The sequence below is a fragment of the Topomyia yanbarensis genome, chromosome 3 (assembly GCF_030247195.1).
Source record: "Topomyia yanbarensis strain Yona2022 chromosome 3, ASM3024719v1, whole genome shotgun sequence".
In the NCBI taxonomy this organism is placed as follows: domain Eukaryota; kingdom Metazoa; phylum Arthropoda; class Insecta; order Diptera; family Culicidae; genus Topomyia; species Topomyia yanbarensis.
In genome coordinates this window covers 347,565,643-347,582,510 of record NC_080672.1, presented here as the reverse complement: position 1 = coordinate 347,582,510, position 16,868 = coordinate 347,565,643, and the positions used below count along the sequence as shown (strand labels likewise).

Genomic DNA, 16,868 nt, shown 5'->3' with positions numbered 1-16,868 from the left:
CTAAAATTTTTTTTCGCGCTGAAACCTTTTCCCCCGGCCTCATATGGTAGATTGGTGTGCTCCAACAGACGAACCAAGTTGAGTTCGAGTGAATCATTTTTTTTTAACTTAGAGATCCGAAATATGCAAAAATAAAAAGTTTATGCTTTTATAAATTTTGCGCTGTCAGATTCCCTCAAGGGAAATTTAAACTAAATAATCAGCAAGGGTTATGAGGCTATATCTAGTAGAGCACTCTAGTTAGTGTCTGGACAAGAGAAAATCAGGTGAATTCTTGAGCGTTTTTTCAAAACGTCATATCTGCAATGAGTAACTCTCTTTGTTTACTTTCTCTTCTGTTAATAATTCGGTCACTTTAACTTTTATCCCTCAGCTCTTTGCATAATATGCTAGTTAAAACCATCGTCTTTCGATCTGTACTGTAGAATAAGTGAAAAGTGTTATAGTAACGCCGTAAAAATCGAAAGAGAAAGTAAACAAAGAGAGTAACTCATTGCAGATATGACGTTTTGAAAAAACGCTCAAGAATTCTCCGTCTCCACAAATAGCGTGAGAATTATTTTCCGGATAAAATTTATTTGGTTTTTTCCTTGGAGAAGGTGATAATATTTGAATTTCGTGGAAATCAATAAAAACGTCACAATATACATAGGAATTATTGTCGTTGCATTTAATTTCAAACAAAAGCGGCAAAGAAGTAGGATGACTTGGTTTTTCATGATTTGAAATAGCGACCACAAGGCAGCGAGCGCAAAAAGGATATCGTGATAAACTCATTCGCTCATTCTCCGGCGGTTTTATTTATCCCGTGAAATAACACGTATTTATCCGGAGAAGTTGTGTGAGTGGCAATAACTTTTCGTGTGAAAATGTGAGTTTTTATTGTCGCAGTAGCAAATTATCCGGACGCATTTACTCATATGAGCGATAAATGCAATGCCTGTTTATTTATTTTTCATTTTTATTGCAAAGAAATCAGCAATATTTGGTGAACTCATCTTCGCCACCTTGAAACGAAGTGTTAGTCGGGAAAAATAATTCTGAACCAGAGTAAAAGTTAACTATGACTTTTTAAATATTTTGTAAAGAATCAAATAATTCCAAAAAAAAAAAATGATACTATGCCTCTTCCCACCAAACCCGGAGAAATTAATGTAAAATCCGGAGGCCCGGAGATCGTTCCAGAAAACCGGAGTCTTCGGGTCAAACCCGGAGGGGTGGCAACCCCAGCCATGACTCCGTAGTCAGCATTAACATTTCAACGCTTTTTCTTGAAAAGGGTGATACTAGCAGTGACACCATTGAAAGAAAATCAACAGTGAATATTTCCTATTTAAGATCTATTGTGTTTTTACATCCTAGATTGCATGATTCAGTGATCGAAACCCAAAACTTCATAAAGTATTTGAAATTATTAAATTAAAATTTGTTTTTGCTATTGAAATTGACAAAATGATAGTATCGCCTTTTTGGCGATTGTTTACTTTTTCGGTCCCACCTATCAGGATTGAAGTATCGCCCTTACGTTTTTTTACAATAACTACCGGTTTACACCACTGATTTCGTCCGGGATTTTTCAATAGCGATCATTGTTACTATTTACAGCTGGCATCAGCTTGATAATTCTAAAAAAATACGAAAAAAACAGTTTCGCCTCTAAACTGCTAGCAAAAAAAGTATCGCCCTGTTTGTTTGCATGGAGCGTGGAGGACGAAACTTTGAATAAACAAACAAAAATGCAGTTTCGCCCGTTGTATTTTTTGCTGTAGTTTAAGAAAGTAATATCGTAGAATCCAAAATTTTTGATTAATTTGTTGCGTTTCAAAGCCCTCATGTATGAAAAAAGCCGTATGTTTACATTTGTAAGTATCGCCCTTTTCACAAAAAAGCGTTGATTTCATTCTTTTCAGCGAGCTTTTCAGTATTGAAACTTTCCCGGGAATCAAAATGACGTATACCTTTAATTTTTTGGAACCGCTAGTCTTATTTGAGAGTATCTCCATAGAGTTCTGGAATAGGAAAAATTAGCTAGCAGTCGCAGTTTCCTTTTTGGTAGTTCAATGGAAGAAAGTTCACTGAAAGAATTGGTTCCGATTAATCGGACTGTGGGCCGGAATTTTAGCAAGCGATCGTTGGAACATCACGTTTACTTTGCTTGCAAAAATGGATTCACTAAGCTGCTGTTGGCCAGGCTTAAGGATATCCGCTGTGAAAATGATCGGAAAGCTATCGTTGAGCAGGTAAGCCGTAGTAGTAGTACTAGTTGAATAATCATCTCGGCTCTAAAAAAAGGTAATAATAGGTTTGTTCCAGCACATGGAAGTTACTTCCCGTTGCTCCGGAGCAAAAAATTCTTGCTCCTTTTCACTCCGGTTTGCCACCAGAAGAAAAAAAAAAGAGAAGAGATAATACAGGAACGATTTTCTCCCTGTTTGCTCCGGAGTACTTCCAGTTTCTCCTGGTACTGGAACAAACCTAATGAAAAGCGCAAAGTATTTTCGTCTGTTGTCATTGTAGTAAATTCACTTTCCTTTTGGCAAGCAATCGCATGCTAGCGAATGTACTGTATTGTACTTTATGCGTAGGTAGTCGGGATCTTGCAGCTATGTTGTCGATTGTATGACATCTTTCTTTGAGATGTTAGTTGCATCCATAATAACTAGGTGTCGCGAATAAACAATAGCTCATATCGACGTCAACACATTAAACGATGCAGATTCATCGTGTACAAATTCATTTGCGCACTGTTATCCATACTGATCATCGTTTCACGCGCATTCTCCTTGTCCTAGTATTTGCCTTTGATATTCTCACTACACCTGTTCCTGTTAATGAACTCTAGAGAAAATTTTCAATAGGACGTAAGTAACAATGAGAGATTCTCTTTGGGGTCTTTCTCTTCTGTTCATTACTCGGCCATTTCAACATTTACTACTCTACTCTTTGCATAATATTATAGTAAAAACCGTCGGCTTTCGATATGTACTGGAAAATTAGTGCAAAGTGTTGTAATGACGTCGTAATAAACGAAAGAGAAAGTAAACAAAGAGAGGCTCTCAATGTTACTTACGTCCTATTGAAAATTTTCTCTAGAACTGTACAATATCCTCAACCGCGGCTCGTTGTTTCTGTTCACAAAGCTGCGCACAGAATTTAAAATTAAAAACATCGTCATTAGAAAATCTCAGTACGCGAATCCCGGTTGCTAATTGAAATGTACTCTTCTTCCCTAAAGTACGGAAGTGCACTCATACGGCAAACAGCAGTGTGGATTTACTACTTATTTGTTTATGCTGATCGGTTACAGTTATTGAACTTTGGAATATAGGTACATACAGTGAGAGCAGATCTCTTTCTCTTTTTCGCCACCAATGGCGGACGTCAGCTTTTGTTCACCGAATAAAGTGGCGTTCAAATATGCTTGTGTCTCGGGTAGGATAAATGACTCGCCATTATTCGCCATTCCATGGGTTAAAAAGAAATTCCTGATGATAAAATAAACAACTGTTCATCATTTTGATCCGTCAAGAGTTGACTTAAATTTTTGTGTGTTGCGCCGAAATCGAGGTGAGCTAAACAGCTGGATCTCATTTCGGCAAGACGCAAATATATTCCAATTTATCATAGTTATGCGCGCAAACACAAATATGTGTACTGATTGCGAGCTTGGACAAAGATTGTTATTGCTTCAAACATGGACAAGAGAAACTAACTTTTGTCCACTGGCTAATGGCTTCAAGTTGTGTCAATGACTCCGACGTTTTTTATGCGCATACACTGAAGCGTTGCAAAAATGAGTTAGGTGCCTATGTTTGTTTCCGTTAAGATTGGAATTAAAGATTGATTTCTTTTTTTTTATCAGCATTTTCTTGAATTGCCTAATTTATTCGCAAACTCTGGCAAAGTGCAAGCATCAGGGAAAACTGCTGACAAAGAATATTAAAGGGGTTGATATGAATACACATTCACGGTGGCAATGCAACGTTTCTATCAAGAAAGTGCAAGTTTCAATATATTGGAAACAAAGAAGTTTTAGATTTTTTGTCTTGGTACATCGCGGAAAATTTTTCCTTGAGGCATTTGTTGTAGAGTTGGTAGCGGGGAAATAACAGTGAATTTAACAGAATTCCACTTTTGTAGTAAGTTCCTTGGCATTGATAAACTATCCGCTTTTTGTTGTTATTAACATTCCTTTCAATGTTCAGCATCAGTGGTTTGAACTTTCGTGTCTTGTCACGTGTTCAATCCCTTACGGCCCAGCATCTGAACTGTACATTCAATCTGACAGTCAGAATGATGGTCCACTGCAATTGACCTTAAAGATGACATTTCCCGTCTCGTCTGAATTTTTAGTGAGTGATACTGACAGGGAGCTTTTCCGAGAATCCAGCTCAATAGCTCCAGTTGAACCACTTCAAAAAACCAATACAATGGGTTCCACAGACTACATAGGAACACATTTATAACTTCAATATACTTTAAGCCTCCTGAGATACAGCAACTTCAAGATAAAAACTGGTATCTCTCGTGTCGTTTTTTTGCTATATCTCTTGTCGTTTTCGTTTTTGACTGCACTACACCGGTGTAGCATCAGGTCAAAACGAAAATGCTATCAGTAACTGAGCAGAATTTCAGAACGCCACTATACAGTGAAGACCCGATTTTATCAGCTTCCGATTTTATCAGTACCCGATTTAATCTACCCGCGATTTTATCAGCGTTTTGACCCGATTTTGTTGGCCCCATATGAAAGTTGAATTCTTCTTATCTTAAAGATCCGAAATATGCAAAAATAAAAATTTTGATTTTAAATTTTTATTTAGGAAATTTAACTAAATAATCAGAAAGGGTTCTGAGGCTATATCTAGGGACCGAAGAAGAATATATTAAGAGCTTCGGTTTCTTAAAAAGAAATAAAAATGTATTTCCCGATTTTGTCGATGTCAGAAAACCATATCTGATTTTGATGTTCAGGAATGAAAAGGGTTAACTTAATTTTTTTTCTTGAAATCATACACGAATGCTTCAATTGCTTTAGGTTTGGTATGGACGGTCATCGATTTTTTTCGGTGAAAAAATCGATGACCGTCCATACCAAATTTGCTAGCGGTGATGAAAACAAAGCAACAACTTCAATTGCTTTAACATACATTGCCGCTTACCTCGCCGGATGTTACGTTCACATTTTCTCGACGCAATAAGACTGATGGAAGACCAAAGAGGCCATTGTGGACACCTTTGGCTTCTTCAACATCCGTCCCGGAACTCCGGTGTTCAATTCCAGAGGACCAATTCAGGTTTATTTCGTTGAGGAAGTGTGATTTGATTTGTCGCATGACAGAAATGGCCTCTAAATCGGAATTGGTCCTCCAGAACCGGACATCGGAGTTCTGGGACGGATGTTGAAATGGCCATATATTTTTTTCGAGAGTTGGCCTACTGGAGCTGTAGAGTTAGGTTCTCGGAAGGGCTCTCCATCAGAGTCACACACTGCAATTGCAGACGAGACAGGCAATGTCGCCCACTACAGCACTGCATAAGGCCAATTGCAGCGGGCCGTGATTCTGAATGTGATATTCATTGTACGGTTCAGATACGTGCGGGGGTAGAGACTTCGCGATCGCGTGTGTCATCGCGAAGGGCTCAAGCATTTGTACGTTAACGTGTTCAATCGTGTGTGCGTTTGTATGTCGCGTGTGCTAACGTATATGTAACTTCGCGTATATAAATTCTATTTTATAACCGTGGGCCTTTCACACATTCGCGTGTGTTCTTGGATGATCGTGCGTGGACCGTGAATCTAATACTTAATTTTTGGTGTATGGCTCAGATGCTGAAAGTGAGATCTTCCATATCACTAGAGTTCCCGGTCATGTCGCCATGGGACGTTTTGGCTAGTGCATATGGGCCTTAATTTTTGATTGGTCCAATTGTATGTATAGACCTAAGTTGCTAGGACAGATGGTAATGGTTTCCGGACGTGACCGATTTATGATCGCGCGAACACGTTTGTAGGTTTGAGACCGTTTGAAACTTCGTAAGTGCTAAAACGTTCACCGTATTATCGTAGTATTATCAGGTTTGCGTAATCGCGGGCGTAAGTGTGCATTATTGATCGCGAAGGGCTTAAGCGTTCGTATATTAACGTGTTTGTCACGTGTGCTCGCGTGCTGGATGGTCACGCGGACTTTCATTGTGATATTTGATTTTCGGTCTACAATTCACATTCTGACAGGAAGTGAGTTACCCCATATCACTACAGTTCTCGGTCATGTCGCCATGGGACTAATCTGCTGATACTAAGGATAGAGACTTCCGGAAGTGACCGATTCATGATCGTGCGAGTGATGGAGTTTTTAGGTTGACGCTTGAGATCGCGTTTGAAAATTTATAAACGCTGAGACGTTCACCTTATCACCGGGATGTCATGATTACGAGGTCGCGGTTGTAGGTGCCGTAGATGGTCGCAAAGGGATCAAGCATTTGTATGTTAACGTGTTTGTCACGTGCATGTGACTTCGTGTGTATAATTTTGATTTTATAATCATGTAGCGTGTATTCTTGTATGATCGCTTGCGGATCGTGAATCTGATGCTTAATTTTTAGTGTATGATACATATGGTAGAAGAGAGACAGTTTCCCCATATCACTAGAGTACCACGTCATTTTGCCATGGAACGTGTTCTCTAGTGACTATGATCATCATTTTCTGATTGGTTCAACTGAAGGCATTAGTCTAGACTGCTAGAACCAAGGTTAGACTTCCGGACGTGATTGTTTCATGATCGCGCGAGTGGTGGGTTAATGCTTGAGACCGCGTTTGGAAGTTTATAGGTGCAACGTTTACTTAACTATCGGGGTATATTATTGTTGGCGAAATCGCGGGCGTAAGAATGTGGAGATGATAGCAATTGCATGGTCGTGCAGGTTTGTGTTATCGCGAAGGCCACGAGCATTTGTACTTTGTACAGAAATGAAAACGGATGAAAACTTAAGTTATCTAAAACTTATTGAAAATGCTTTACTCAACTATATGGGGTTGGGGCTAGGTGTAAATCTAAAATCTGATTTTGAACTGCGTCACGAAAATGGGACATAATTTTAGACGACTGTAGCGCTGTTAATTGTTGATGGATTTGCATCATTTAAATACTAATCGATTCAGAGAAGTCCAACTTAAAAATTGGTTGCAATTATAAATTGGTATTTCAACTGTACACTATTGAAAAACCCGTATTATTGCAAAAAACATTGGCAAAATGTAAGAAAACAGACAAAGTTTTCGCTTACGTTTTGGTAATTGTTGTTGGATTTTCATGATTCGAACACCAATCGATTCAGAAAATTGCCAGTAAAAAATTGTTATCAAATTTATCTGTGTATTTTATTAGCAAACTATTGAAAAAATCCGTAAATATGCAATAAATCGGGAAAACATACAATTTTCACAAATTTGTGCAAGACTTTCCCTAACACGAATATTTTTGACCGAATTCTTTCATTACCATGCCTGCTTTGCTTGCAGAATAAGTTAGATTATCGCTACTGTTGCTTGTAGGATAGCTGTTAGATCTTTCATTTGGCACGATCTGCGGAAGGGGAACGTTAATCTGTATGCACTGGAAGGATTTTGTTCGCAGTTTCAAACGACGATGGCGGAACAGCAGCGAGATGGCGAATTGCTGGTTTATACCGTGCGTATGAGTCGTACAGGCAAGGCTCAAATCGTTCCATAGTATTTTCGTCCGTTAATAACAAGACAGCTATCAGCAAACCGTCCTTATTAGGACAAATAAATAATGAAAAAAGAATTCAATTGGAAAATGAACCTCTAGAAAGGTCTCCCGCAATCTCGGTGGCCACACTGACCTTCTTTTGTTTTAAAGTCATGCATTCCACGCGCGTATTTGCTATAACACACGCATATTTCAATCTATCGGCAACAGTTTTCGAAAAACTGACTGCGATAAAAATACAGTGTAAACAATACACTCTAAACTACCTCTACCCAAATTTTCAAGAGTAAACAACCAATGGGTCATTTCTACAGCGTTTTTTCCGTGATGCAATTTGATGCAGGACACCCTTTAATAGCGTTTTTCTCGAAACGGCGTTTCTCAAATTGGCGAACACGATAACTCAAAAACTAATCAACGAATTGACTTGATTTTTTACGAGGATGCATAATATGTGTAGCCTATCGATGAAACACAGAAAACTGAATAAAACAAATTTTCTTCCTATTATTTCAAAGAAAAATGTAAGAATTTTACAGTAAAGTATGAGATTTTGCGGTTTTCATGAAGCCATTTTCCGAAACTCGAACTTTTTTCTATTTTTTGTGGTTCATCGGTCAACTACAAGTCTAAGCTTTACAAAACTTATTGAATTTCCGTGGAAGTGGTTGGACGTCTACTCTTGGAACGCTCGTATGTGTGGCTACGTGTGACTGAAAATATTTTTTTCCTACACAATGAATGCATAAAGCGATCCTAACATTACACAAAAGGTCCATTGTTGCCTTGCCTTCAAAATAGTACAACAAAATAACTTTCGTTTTGAGTACTTTACACCAGACGCTCCCCTTAAGAAAATAGGTGAATGTGGCAACTCTGTCACTAAGCGACAGCCACACCAAAAAGAACGATGAAAATATTTTTATTTGTCGTACAAAAGGATGGTCTTCCATCTGCACCAAAAACTTGATAAAAGCGATCGCATTGTGTCATATGGTGCTCATTTGACATGAGCTGCGAGAGGGGAATGTGTCTGTGAGTAAACAATAGATTCTCGTCCTGTATCACCAAACATAGCTATCTACAAACCGTTCTTCCGTCCGTATTAGGACGAATACATATTGTAAAAAAAATTGGATTGGAAAATTCCTTTTATTAATCATAATATAAGCAAACATTCTTGAAATCAATAATCTACAAACACGAAGGGTTTTGCAAAACATCCAAGAAAATCAGTGAATGTGGCAACCCTGTCACTAAGCGAAAGCCATACCAAAAAGGATAATGAAAATATTCTCGTTTATTATACAAAAGGTGGGGCTTCCATTTACATCGCATCGTCCTTATTACAACTTATTATTACTTATTAACTTATTATGTATATATACATATATATATATATATATATATATATATATATATATATATATATATATATATATATATATATATATATATATATATATATATATATATATATATATATATATATATATATATATATATATATATATATATATATATATATATATATATATATATATATATATATATATATATATATATATATATATATATATATATATATATATATATATATATATATATATATATATATATATATATATATATATATATATATATATATATATATATATATATATATATATATATATATATATATATATATATATATATATATATATATATATATATATATATATATATATATATATATATATATATATATATATATATATATATATATATATATATATATATATATATATATATATATATATATATATATATATATATATATATATATATATATATATATAATGGAAAAATAATTGAAATAGAAAATTTCTTTTATTAGCTTGTCTTAAATGTATGCTTGTTAATGATCAATTCTGTATCTTTTACCATTAACATTAAAAGTAACAACGTAATGCGTGTTTGTCCTGAAAAATGATGCAATATTGATACGATGAAATAAATTCGCGCATGGTGTTCGCTAGCCATGCTGCATTTTCAATGTCAACAATGGTCGTGTCTTGGGTTCTACCCCATTTGGCATAATGTGATATGGCATAATGCCATTTAGCATAATGTCATATGGCATAATGACCATTTGGCATATTGGTTATTTGGCATAATAGTCAGTTGGCATAAAGGTGACTTGGCGTAATGGCAATTTGGCATAATGACCATTTGGCATAAAAACCATTTGGCATAACGCTATTTGGCATAACGCCATTGGGCATAACACCATTTGGCATAACTCCATTTGGCTTCTTTGGCATATTTTTTTATTTGGCAAATCGAACATTGGATTAACGATAAGTTAGCATCTAAGAATTTCATTCTACTTATGTAAATTTTAAATAGAAATTTTGACAATCTTTCTATTTAAGAACAGCTCATGTTTAAAAGAAGGGAGAATCATCAATGATCAATGAAATATCTGGTCTGTACTGATCCTAATTATTGAAAGATAAATGACATACTTTACTGAAAGTTCATCCTTCTTTTAACTATGAGCTGTTCTTTAATGCGAAAGTTTGCAAATTCCTCATTTCATATTTCCACAATTTATGATATCTGACTCAAAGCAAATTTTACTTTTAAAATCCTTGTGTAGATAAATTCAGTGAATTAAGCTTTTGTTCTGGTTCTGTTTCTTTCAATAGTTTATGTACAATTTAAAACAAAATAAATTATATTCAATGATTTTATTCGTATTAACCGTCATAGGCATTAATTTAATTAAAAAAATCATCTTGATTGCAAGCCCAGATTCGCTGCTATTGCTTGAAGATAATCAATAGTATCAAAATTTTGTAAGTTCGTAACAATTTTGCAAAGTTTCGCATCAATTATCTGATCTTTGGTACGACGCTTCTTCTCGGAGGTTAGTGACATATGCGCTAAGATTTGTTAAGCGATAAATTTTTCCTTTTGTCTCAGTTCTTCGATGATATGCATCAGACCAGCACTGCGACCCACCAGACGATTCCAACGACTGTGCCATGCTTCAATTTGGTTGGTGGTACGTGGGATTCCATCTTTCACGTATCGGTAAACCGACCAAAAACCAGGAGGAACAAAGGTTCCGTTGTATGTACTCGACCTGATTTTGTTGTTAGTCTGGATTTGCCTAACACATAATATTCTTCAACACATTTGAAAAATCTAGTAAGTTCAGTCGGTACTGATGATTTGATGTTTACGAAGGCGTCAGATATTTTTTCGGCAGGTAAAAATGCGAGAGCCTGCGTTTTTGCCTTTTTCATATAGAAAGGTTATGCAATCACTCTGAAAACCGTCAACCTAATCCCGGCCAATTTTTTTTGACTGGTACTGTCATCGAGTGAACAGCAACAGATATAAAAAGGGAACATGAGAAAAAATCGTTAGTTTGTGTTCTGACGTTGTAAGCGTAGCAGCTGCTGTGTTTCATGTCAGCTCGCATTCGTCGGTGGTGGTAGGTAATACGTAGGTAATACACACGGAAGATTCAGTGATGAACTGATGACACACCACAGAAAAAGCAGAAATCTCTTTCTTTTTGTGCGAGAGAACCGCGCTTTCTTGCTCTTTAAATTATATGTGGCGTCAGGTGCGTGTACAGATAAATCATCAATGTTTAAGTTTAGTTTATGTGCAGCTAGATGACGCGATGTCCATATTACTTATTTTGTTTGCATATATCGCGGCTCAACAAGTAATTAAAAGTAATGTCCTGGTACTGCATTCGTTGTCGATTATCATACGTCACAATTGCAGGGTTATTGAGAAAATACCACTCTAAGAAACCTGCTTGGTTAAGGATTGAGCATATTATTATTTACGAAAAGATGGGGCTAACGTCCCTAAGGAAATAGGATCGTAGCTTAGCTATAGAACATTAATTAGGAGAATTGAATAAATATCATTCAACCAACATTTTCCCCTGTAGTCGCAATCATAACGCTTTGCAAAATGTTCAAAAACATGTAAGATATACAATGTTTCAAAATCATTATATATTACTTTTTGGAAAATGGTCAGGACAAAACGCACTTGTGTCGGGGTAAAATCACCAACAAACCGACATGACAACTAGAACGATTTCGGTGAAAATTTTTGGCAAATAATTTAATATATTCCTTGTTTGGACGTGAGTATTTGTTTTTTTCTTTCTTAAGGATTTTTTATGAACGTGTCCACTGGAAAGCAGACAGAGAAAGAATGACCGGAACGGTGAGAATGAAGAAACGGTGAAAATTCACCTTTTATTGGAAACACTGAGAAAAGATATGTCCTCAAGCAGGAATCGAACCTGCGATCTCCCAGTCTTTAGTTGGGTGCGTTAACCACTCCGCCATCGAGGAAATGTGATGATGCCATCACATGTACCCAACAGTTTTTGTGATCACCGCTGCAGCCTCCAATACCTCCTAATTGACCCATCGAGTTATGGGGTTTTCGATTGATTGACACCGGTGTAGTGGAGTGCACCGAAACTGCACCGTTTTTGCACTTTCTTGCAGAAGTGCAGAAAACTGGGTATGTTCCATTGACACTTCTGCTAGAAAGTGCAAAACCAGTGCAATCCACTACACCGGTGTCAATCAATCGAAAATCCCATTAGGAAATGGGGCAAACAGTGATAATAAATATCTCAAGCCTTGGGCGCAGTCCACTGGACCTAAATATAGATAACGAGAGAGATTTGGCCCAATCGGTGAGAGGGAGAGGTGATGATCTGCTTATAGGAGACATTCTCACTGTTCCGGTCATTCTTTCTCTGTCTGTTTTCCAGTGGACACGTGCATAAAAAATAATTTAAACTAAATTACGTCGGAACAGTAGCTCCATCTGAATAATGAGTTACACATCATTACTTAACATGTCTCTCATAAAAGAACACTATTGTACTCTAGTAAAAGTCTAGACAAGATGAGTTTGACATTCAAACGAGCAGAAGTTTTTTTTATTCACATGAGCATTTTATATGAACGTTTCAAGTGGAAAGTATAGTGGTATTGACTAACTTTGTACTTCAGTTGACTTCATGAAAAGTAAATCGAAAAAAACAACATTTTTCAAACACATTGTTTGATAAACCATTCCATTTTCGTTGTTCGGGAATGAAACGATTTACTATCAGATTTCAAAGATTTTTCGTCGAAAATGCAGTATATGCAACGACATTGTTATATGTCTTGTACTCTGAATTTAGCATATTGCTCGATATTTTGTCAAATATCTATCTTTACAAAATATGAAATAAATGTCAACTGTTCAATAAAACCGGAACATATATTGCTAAGATTAATACGCTTCAACAATTTCAAGTTTAGTTAAACTTTTTTGAGCCACATTTCTTGAAGCTATGGCTGTCAACTTTCTCTTGACCAGACCTTTAATGTAGGAACTCTAAACGATACATGACAGTTTTGTCGATTACTAGAGAGTTGAGGCAACATTTTGTAGCTCGTACTGTCAAATACAAATGTCCGTTTGACAGTACGAGTTACCGATTTTTGCGTCAACTCTCTAATAATCTCTTGCCAAATCTAAAAATAGAATGTCATGTCAGATTATCGGTGGATAAACTTCACCACAGCAAGGGGGCATAATTCAGTACCACAACGAGACAGAAAGCTCGTTGGACAAACACGTAATTTTGTTTTTTGTCGGTATTTCATAAAAGTGCAGCTTTAAAGCGCTTTAGCTTATGCATTTATTAGGTTTTCAGAACAATTTTTCTGTTTTAGATTAGAAAAATGGGTAGGTAATGTCAGAGACATTACTGTAATGAAGTAGCTTACACTTTAGATACGAATGCTGCAATTTTTACAAATTTCTGGAAGGTTTTATCAAAATAAGTATATCTAAAGGAAATAGTGAAATGACGGTACAAGTATATCCGATTCTCTACTGTTACCAAATGAATTGTTTCACTTTCATTAAATGCCCTTTTCATGGTTACCATACCCGATCAGAAACACATAACAGAAATATTTCAAAACTATATCTCGCGCTGCTACTTGTTATAAAATTTCTGTTATTTTAATTACTAACGAGACCTAATTTATAACACAATAGGTTACAAAAATTGTGTTTTGTTATAATCTTGTTATTTCATTCTGATCGGGTATGAGGATAAATGTGTTCGTTACTGGCCCGTTTGAACATTTTGGATAGTGAAGTTTCTGCTAACTCTATTCAATAAATTAGCTGAAATGGTAGGATACCTACCAGGAGAGAATAACTGGTCAATAACCCGAGCATACTATTTTCTGGAATCATACCAAAACCTGATAATAATTGATTATTATTAATACCTCATTGAGGTATTAAGCAGGTATTGAAGAAACATTTTTCAATGCCTGCTTAATGTCTCAATGAGGTATAATATTTTATTTTAGTATTATTTATGTATTCCAGTGATTTTTACAAATACCAAATCAATACCTTATTAAATACCTCCATACAGTGAATTTTGTTATTGGACAAGGTTTTGTTATTTTTCAGGTATTATAATAAATCGTTTCATTATCAACTAGTTATTCGTAGTATTTTACCTCTTATACAAGGCTTCTCAATGCCGTGACTGGACTCGACTGAACCTAACTCGGCGTTTTAGGTACTAAAGACAATGAAAAAGATTTGACCGTCTTTTTATCTGTCGTTTTTTTCATTTTGCCTAATAAAAAGATGGGTGGGTAATGTCAGAGACATAACCGGTGTGAAGTAGAATACACTTTAGACTGGTTGTACAAATGCTACAATTTTGACTATCTTCTGATAGGTTGTATTAAAAGCAGATATTTTGTTATTTCTATTGGAAATACCGAAATATCGATACACGTACATCGAAGTCTAAAATATTCGAACATATTTATCTATAGGGGAGAGTGAGGACACTTGATTCTTGGGGATATTGGATTCCCTGGCCATATCTCCTAATCTATACTCATAAATTTACCACAATATAAAAAGAAAATGAAGTATTTGGTCGTTTATGATGTTTAAAAAGCATATCTGATGTATTACATTTAGTTTGGAAAAGTTGTATAATATTTTAGAAAATATGTGTTTAAATCCATCTCGAAGATCTTTTCATACATTTTTTGATCAGTTGTATGAGATCGGCGAACTAATTATTAATAAATATTTTCAAGTACGATTACTTTCTAAGGACTTCTGCTTAGAAAAACACGTTTGTCGAATAAAAAGTTTCACTACATATACAAAAAAAAAAAATTTTGTATGCCTCATACACAAGGTATGTTTGATCCCTGTAACACTGGGATCAAGAATACATCCCTATCATTAGTTCTCTCAAATACTTTCGAAATGTATAGAAATAGAAAAACATAATTTTCATAACATACCTGGCACTATTAATTGATCTAAAATGTATTTTCCATGAACAAATGATGGTATAAGTTATTGAAGGTTGAAAAAGCCAGTTAAACAGCATTGATTTACCGCAAATACTTATCTCGACTTTCTACTGTGGTTAAAGTTTGTCGTGCATCTAAAAAGTTAGTCTTATCAATTAATTTGTCAGGATAGGTTATTAGCTGAACTTTCGTATCTATAGGTCCTAGTGTGCATTGTTTCTTTAGCCCTAGTAGGTGGGGGATCAAGTTACCACATGTTTTTACAAAAACCTCATTTTGGCATGATTTTCAAAACTGTTCCTACTACTGACAGGACATAGTATTCGGATTTACACATTATTCATAGCTCTTACAATTCGAATTGACTACAAGATGGCGAATTTTGCAATTGAATTTTTTATTTCATTGAAAAGTTATGAGAAAAAAACGAAAGTGGGATAAAGCGTACCCACTCTCCCCTATGGTAATCCTAAAAAGAGCATTTAATGAATGTTATTGTAAATTGAATCATTACACGAAACTGTCAACAAATCACACAAATGATAACTTTTTATTTCGTGCCATTCTACGACATGCCGACGATATTGTTCACAAGGGCTCACTTACTCTCCAACGCTCTTGGCAAGCTTTCTGATGCTTGTACTAACAAAACTTCAATTCGATTCTTTGTTGATAAATGATGGCCCTGAAAAGGGCCTTTTGTTTGGGCAGTATTCGGAATTTAGTTGGAGCTAGTGTTTTGTGCCATCTGAGACGGCGTGCTTGGTGAACTTTTCTGGCAGCTACAAACGGACGGCCGCTTCTTCTTGTATCCTTTAACAATGTTCGGAAACATTTAGATCGACGTATATGGTACGACGATACAAACAAACTGATATTGAGCAGCAGCATGCTATGTTTTTATACCTGACTACCGCACAATGTAAGCTCGTCCTTTTTTGTGTTGCCCTCAATATGTATTCTTGGTAGCTCCTCCCCTTCGTTGGTCGATACACAAGCAAATTGTATTGAACGCGTCTGAGTGCCGTTTACTTACTAGCTGTAATGGAATTTCAAGCACTGAATCGGACTTGCTGCTAAAGTGTTTAAATTGGAAGGAAATGCTGCCCGTGACAACAAAAAGACGAATTATCCCACGTCTTCAGCAGCTGGTGATTCGTAACAACGAAAAGTTGAACAAACTGCTCTCCGGAGTGACAATTGCTCAGGGCGGTATGTTGCGAAATATCCAAGCCGTACTGCTTCCCAAGTAGACCGAAAAGAAAGCATAAATCGAACGCTGAGACTTACCAAAGAAATGCTCTTGTAAAAACCGTTATTTTCAGGACGATAAAGAACAAAATTCAAATTGTGTTTCCAATACGGAGATTATCGAACACTCAGGGTAAAGAGAGTAATGTGATACGGCACCTTGGTAAAATGTTTGAGAACTGAAACCTTTTTTGAATGCGCCTAGTAAAAATGTTTTCCCCTTCACTTCAGTTTGTTTCTGACCATATTTGCAATTTGCGTACTGAAATAAATCACAATTTAGGGTTTAACCCAAATTGCTCTCCAGAGAGAAACAGTCCATGAAACAGAAAATGCAAACTTATTCTTCGGAATAATTTTGGTGGCCCTGAAAAGGCCCTTTTTATAATGATACAAGTGAGTTCTATACCTTTTCAACTTCCAAATCCATATAAAGACATTCATTGTGGTTTTGCGCTTGACGTGTTCAGTGTAGGTCACG

The 16,868-nt window shown here is 36.0% G+C and overlaps 1 protein-coding gene and 1 non-coding gene across 5 annotated transcripts in view; one reads left to right on the top strand and one right to left on the bottom strand.

Moving 5' to 3' along the window:
• Positions 1-16,868, top strand: part of LOC131692929 (protein fem-1 homolog B) — a 61,783-nt gene that overhangs the window by 14,834 nt on the left and 30,081 nt on the right. For 2 of the 4 annotated variants that reach the window (XM_058980344.1, XM_058980342.1), the window contains exon 1: positions 1,992-2,240. The exons of 1 other annotated variant lie outside the window; for it this stretch is intronic. In XM_058980344.1, the coding sequence (XP_058836327.1) occupies positions 2,061-2,240 (180 nt within the window). In that variant the 5' untranslated portion in view covers positions 1,992-2,060. Of the gene's footprint in view, positions 1-1,991; positions 2,241-16,868 lie in introns of those variants that run through there. One more of the 4 variants, XM_058980341.1, reaches the window with a different exon arrangement.
• On the bottom strand, positions 12,040-12,112 carry Trnaf-aaa (transfer RNA phenylalanine (anticodon AAA)). The gene has a single exon. It is a non-coding gene; the product is annotated as a tRNA-Phe (tRNA).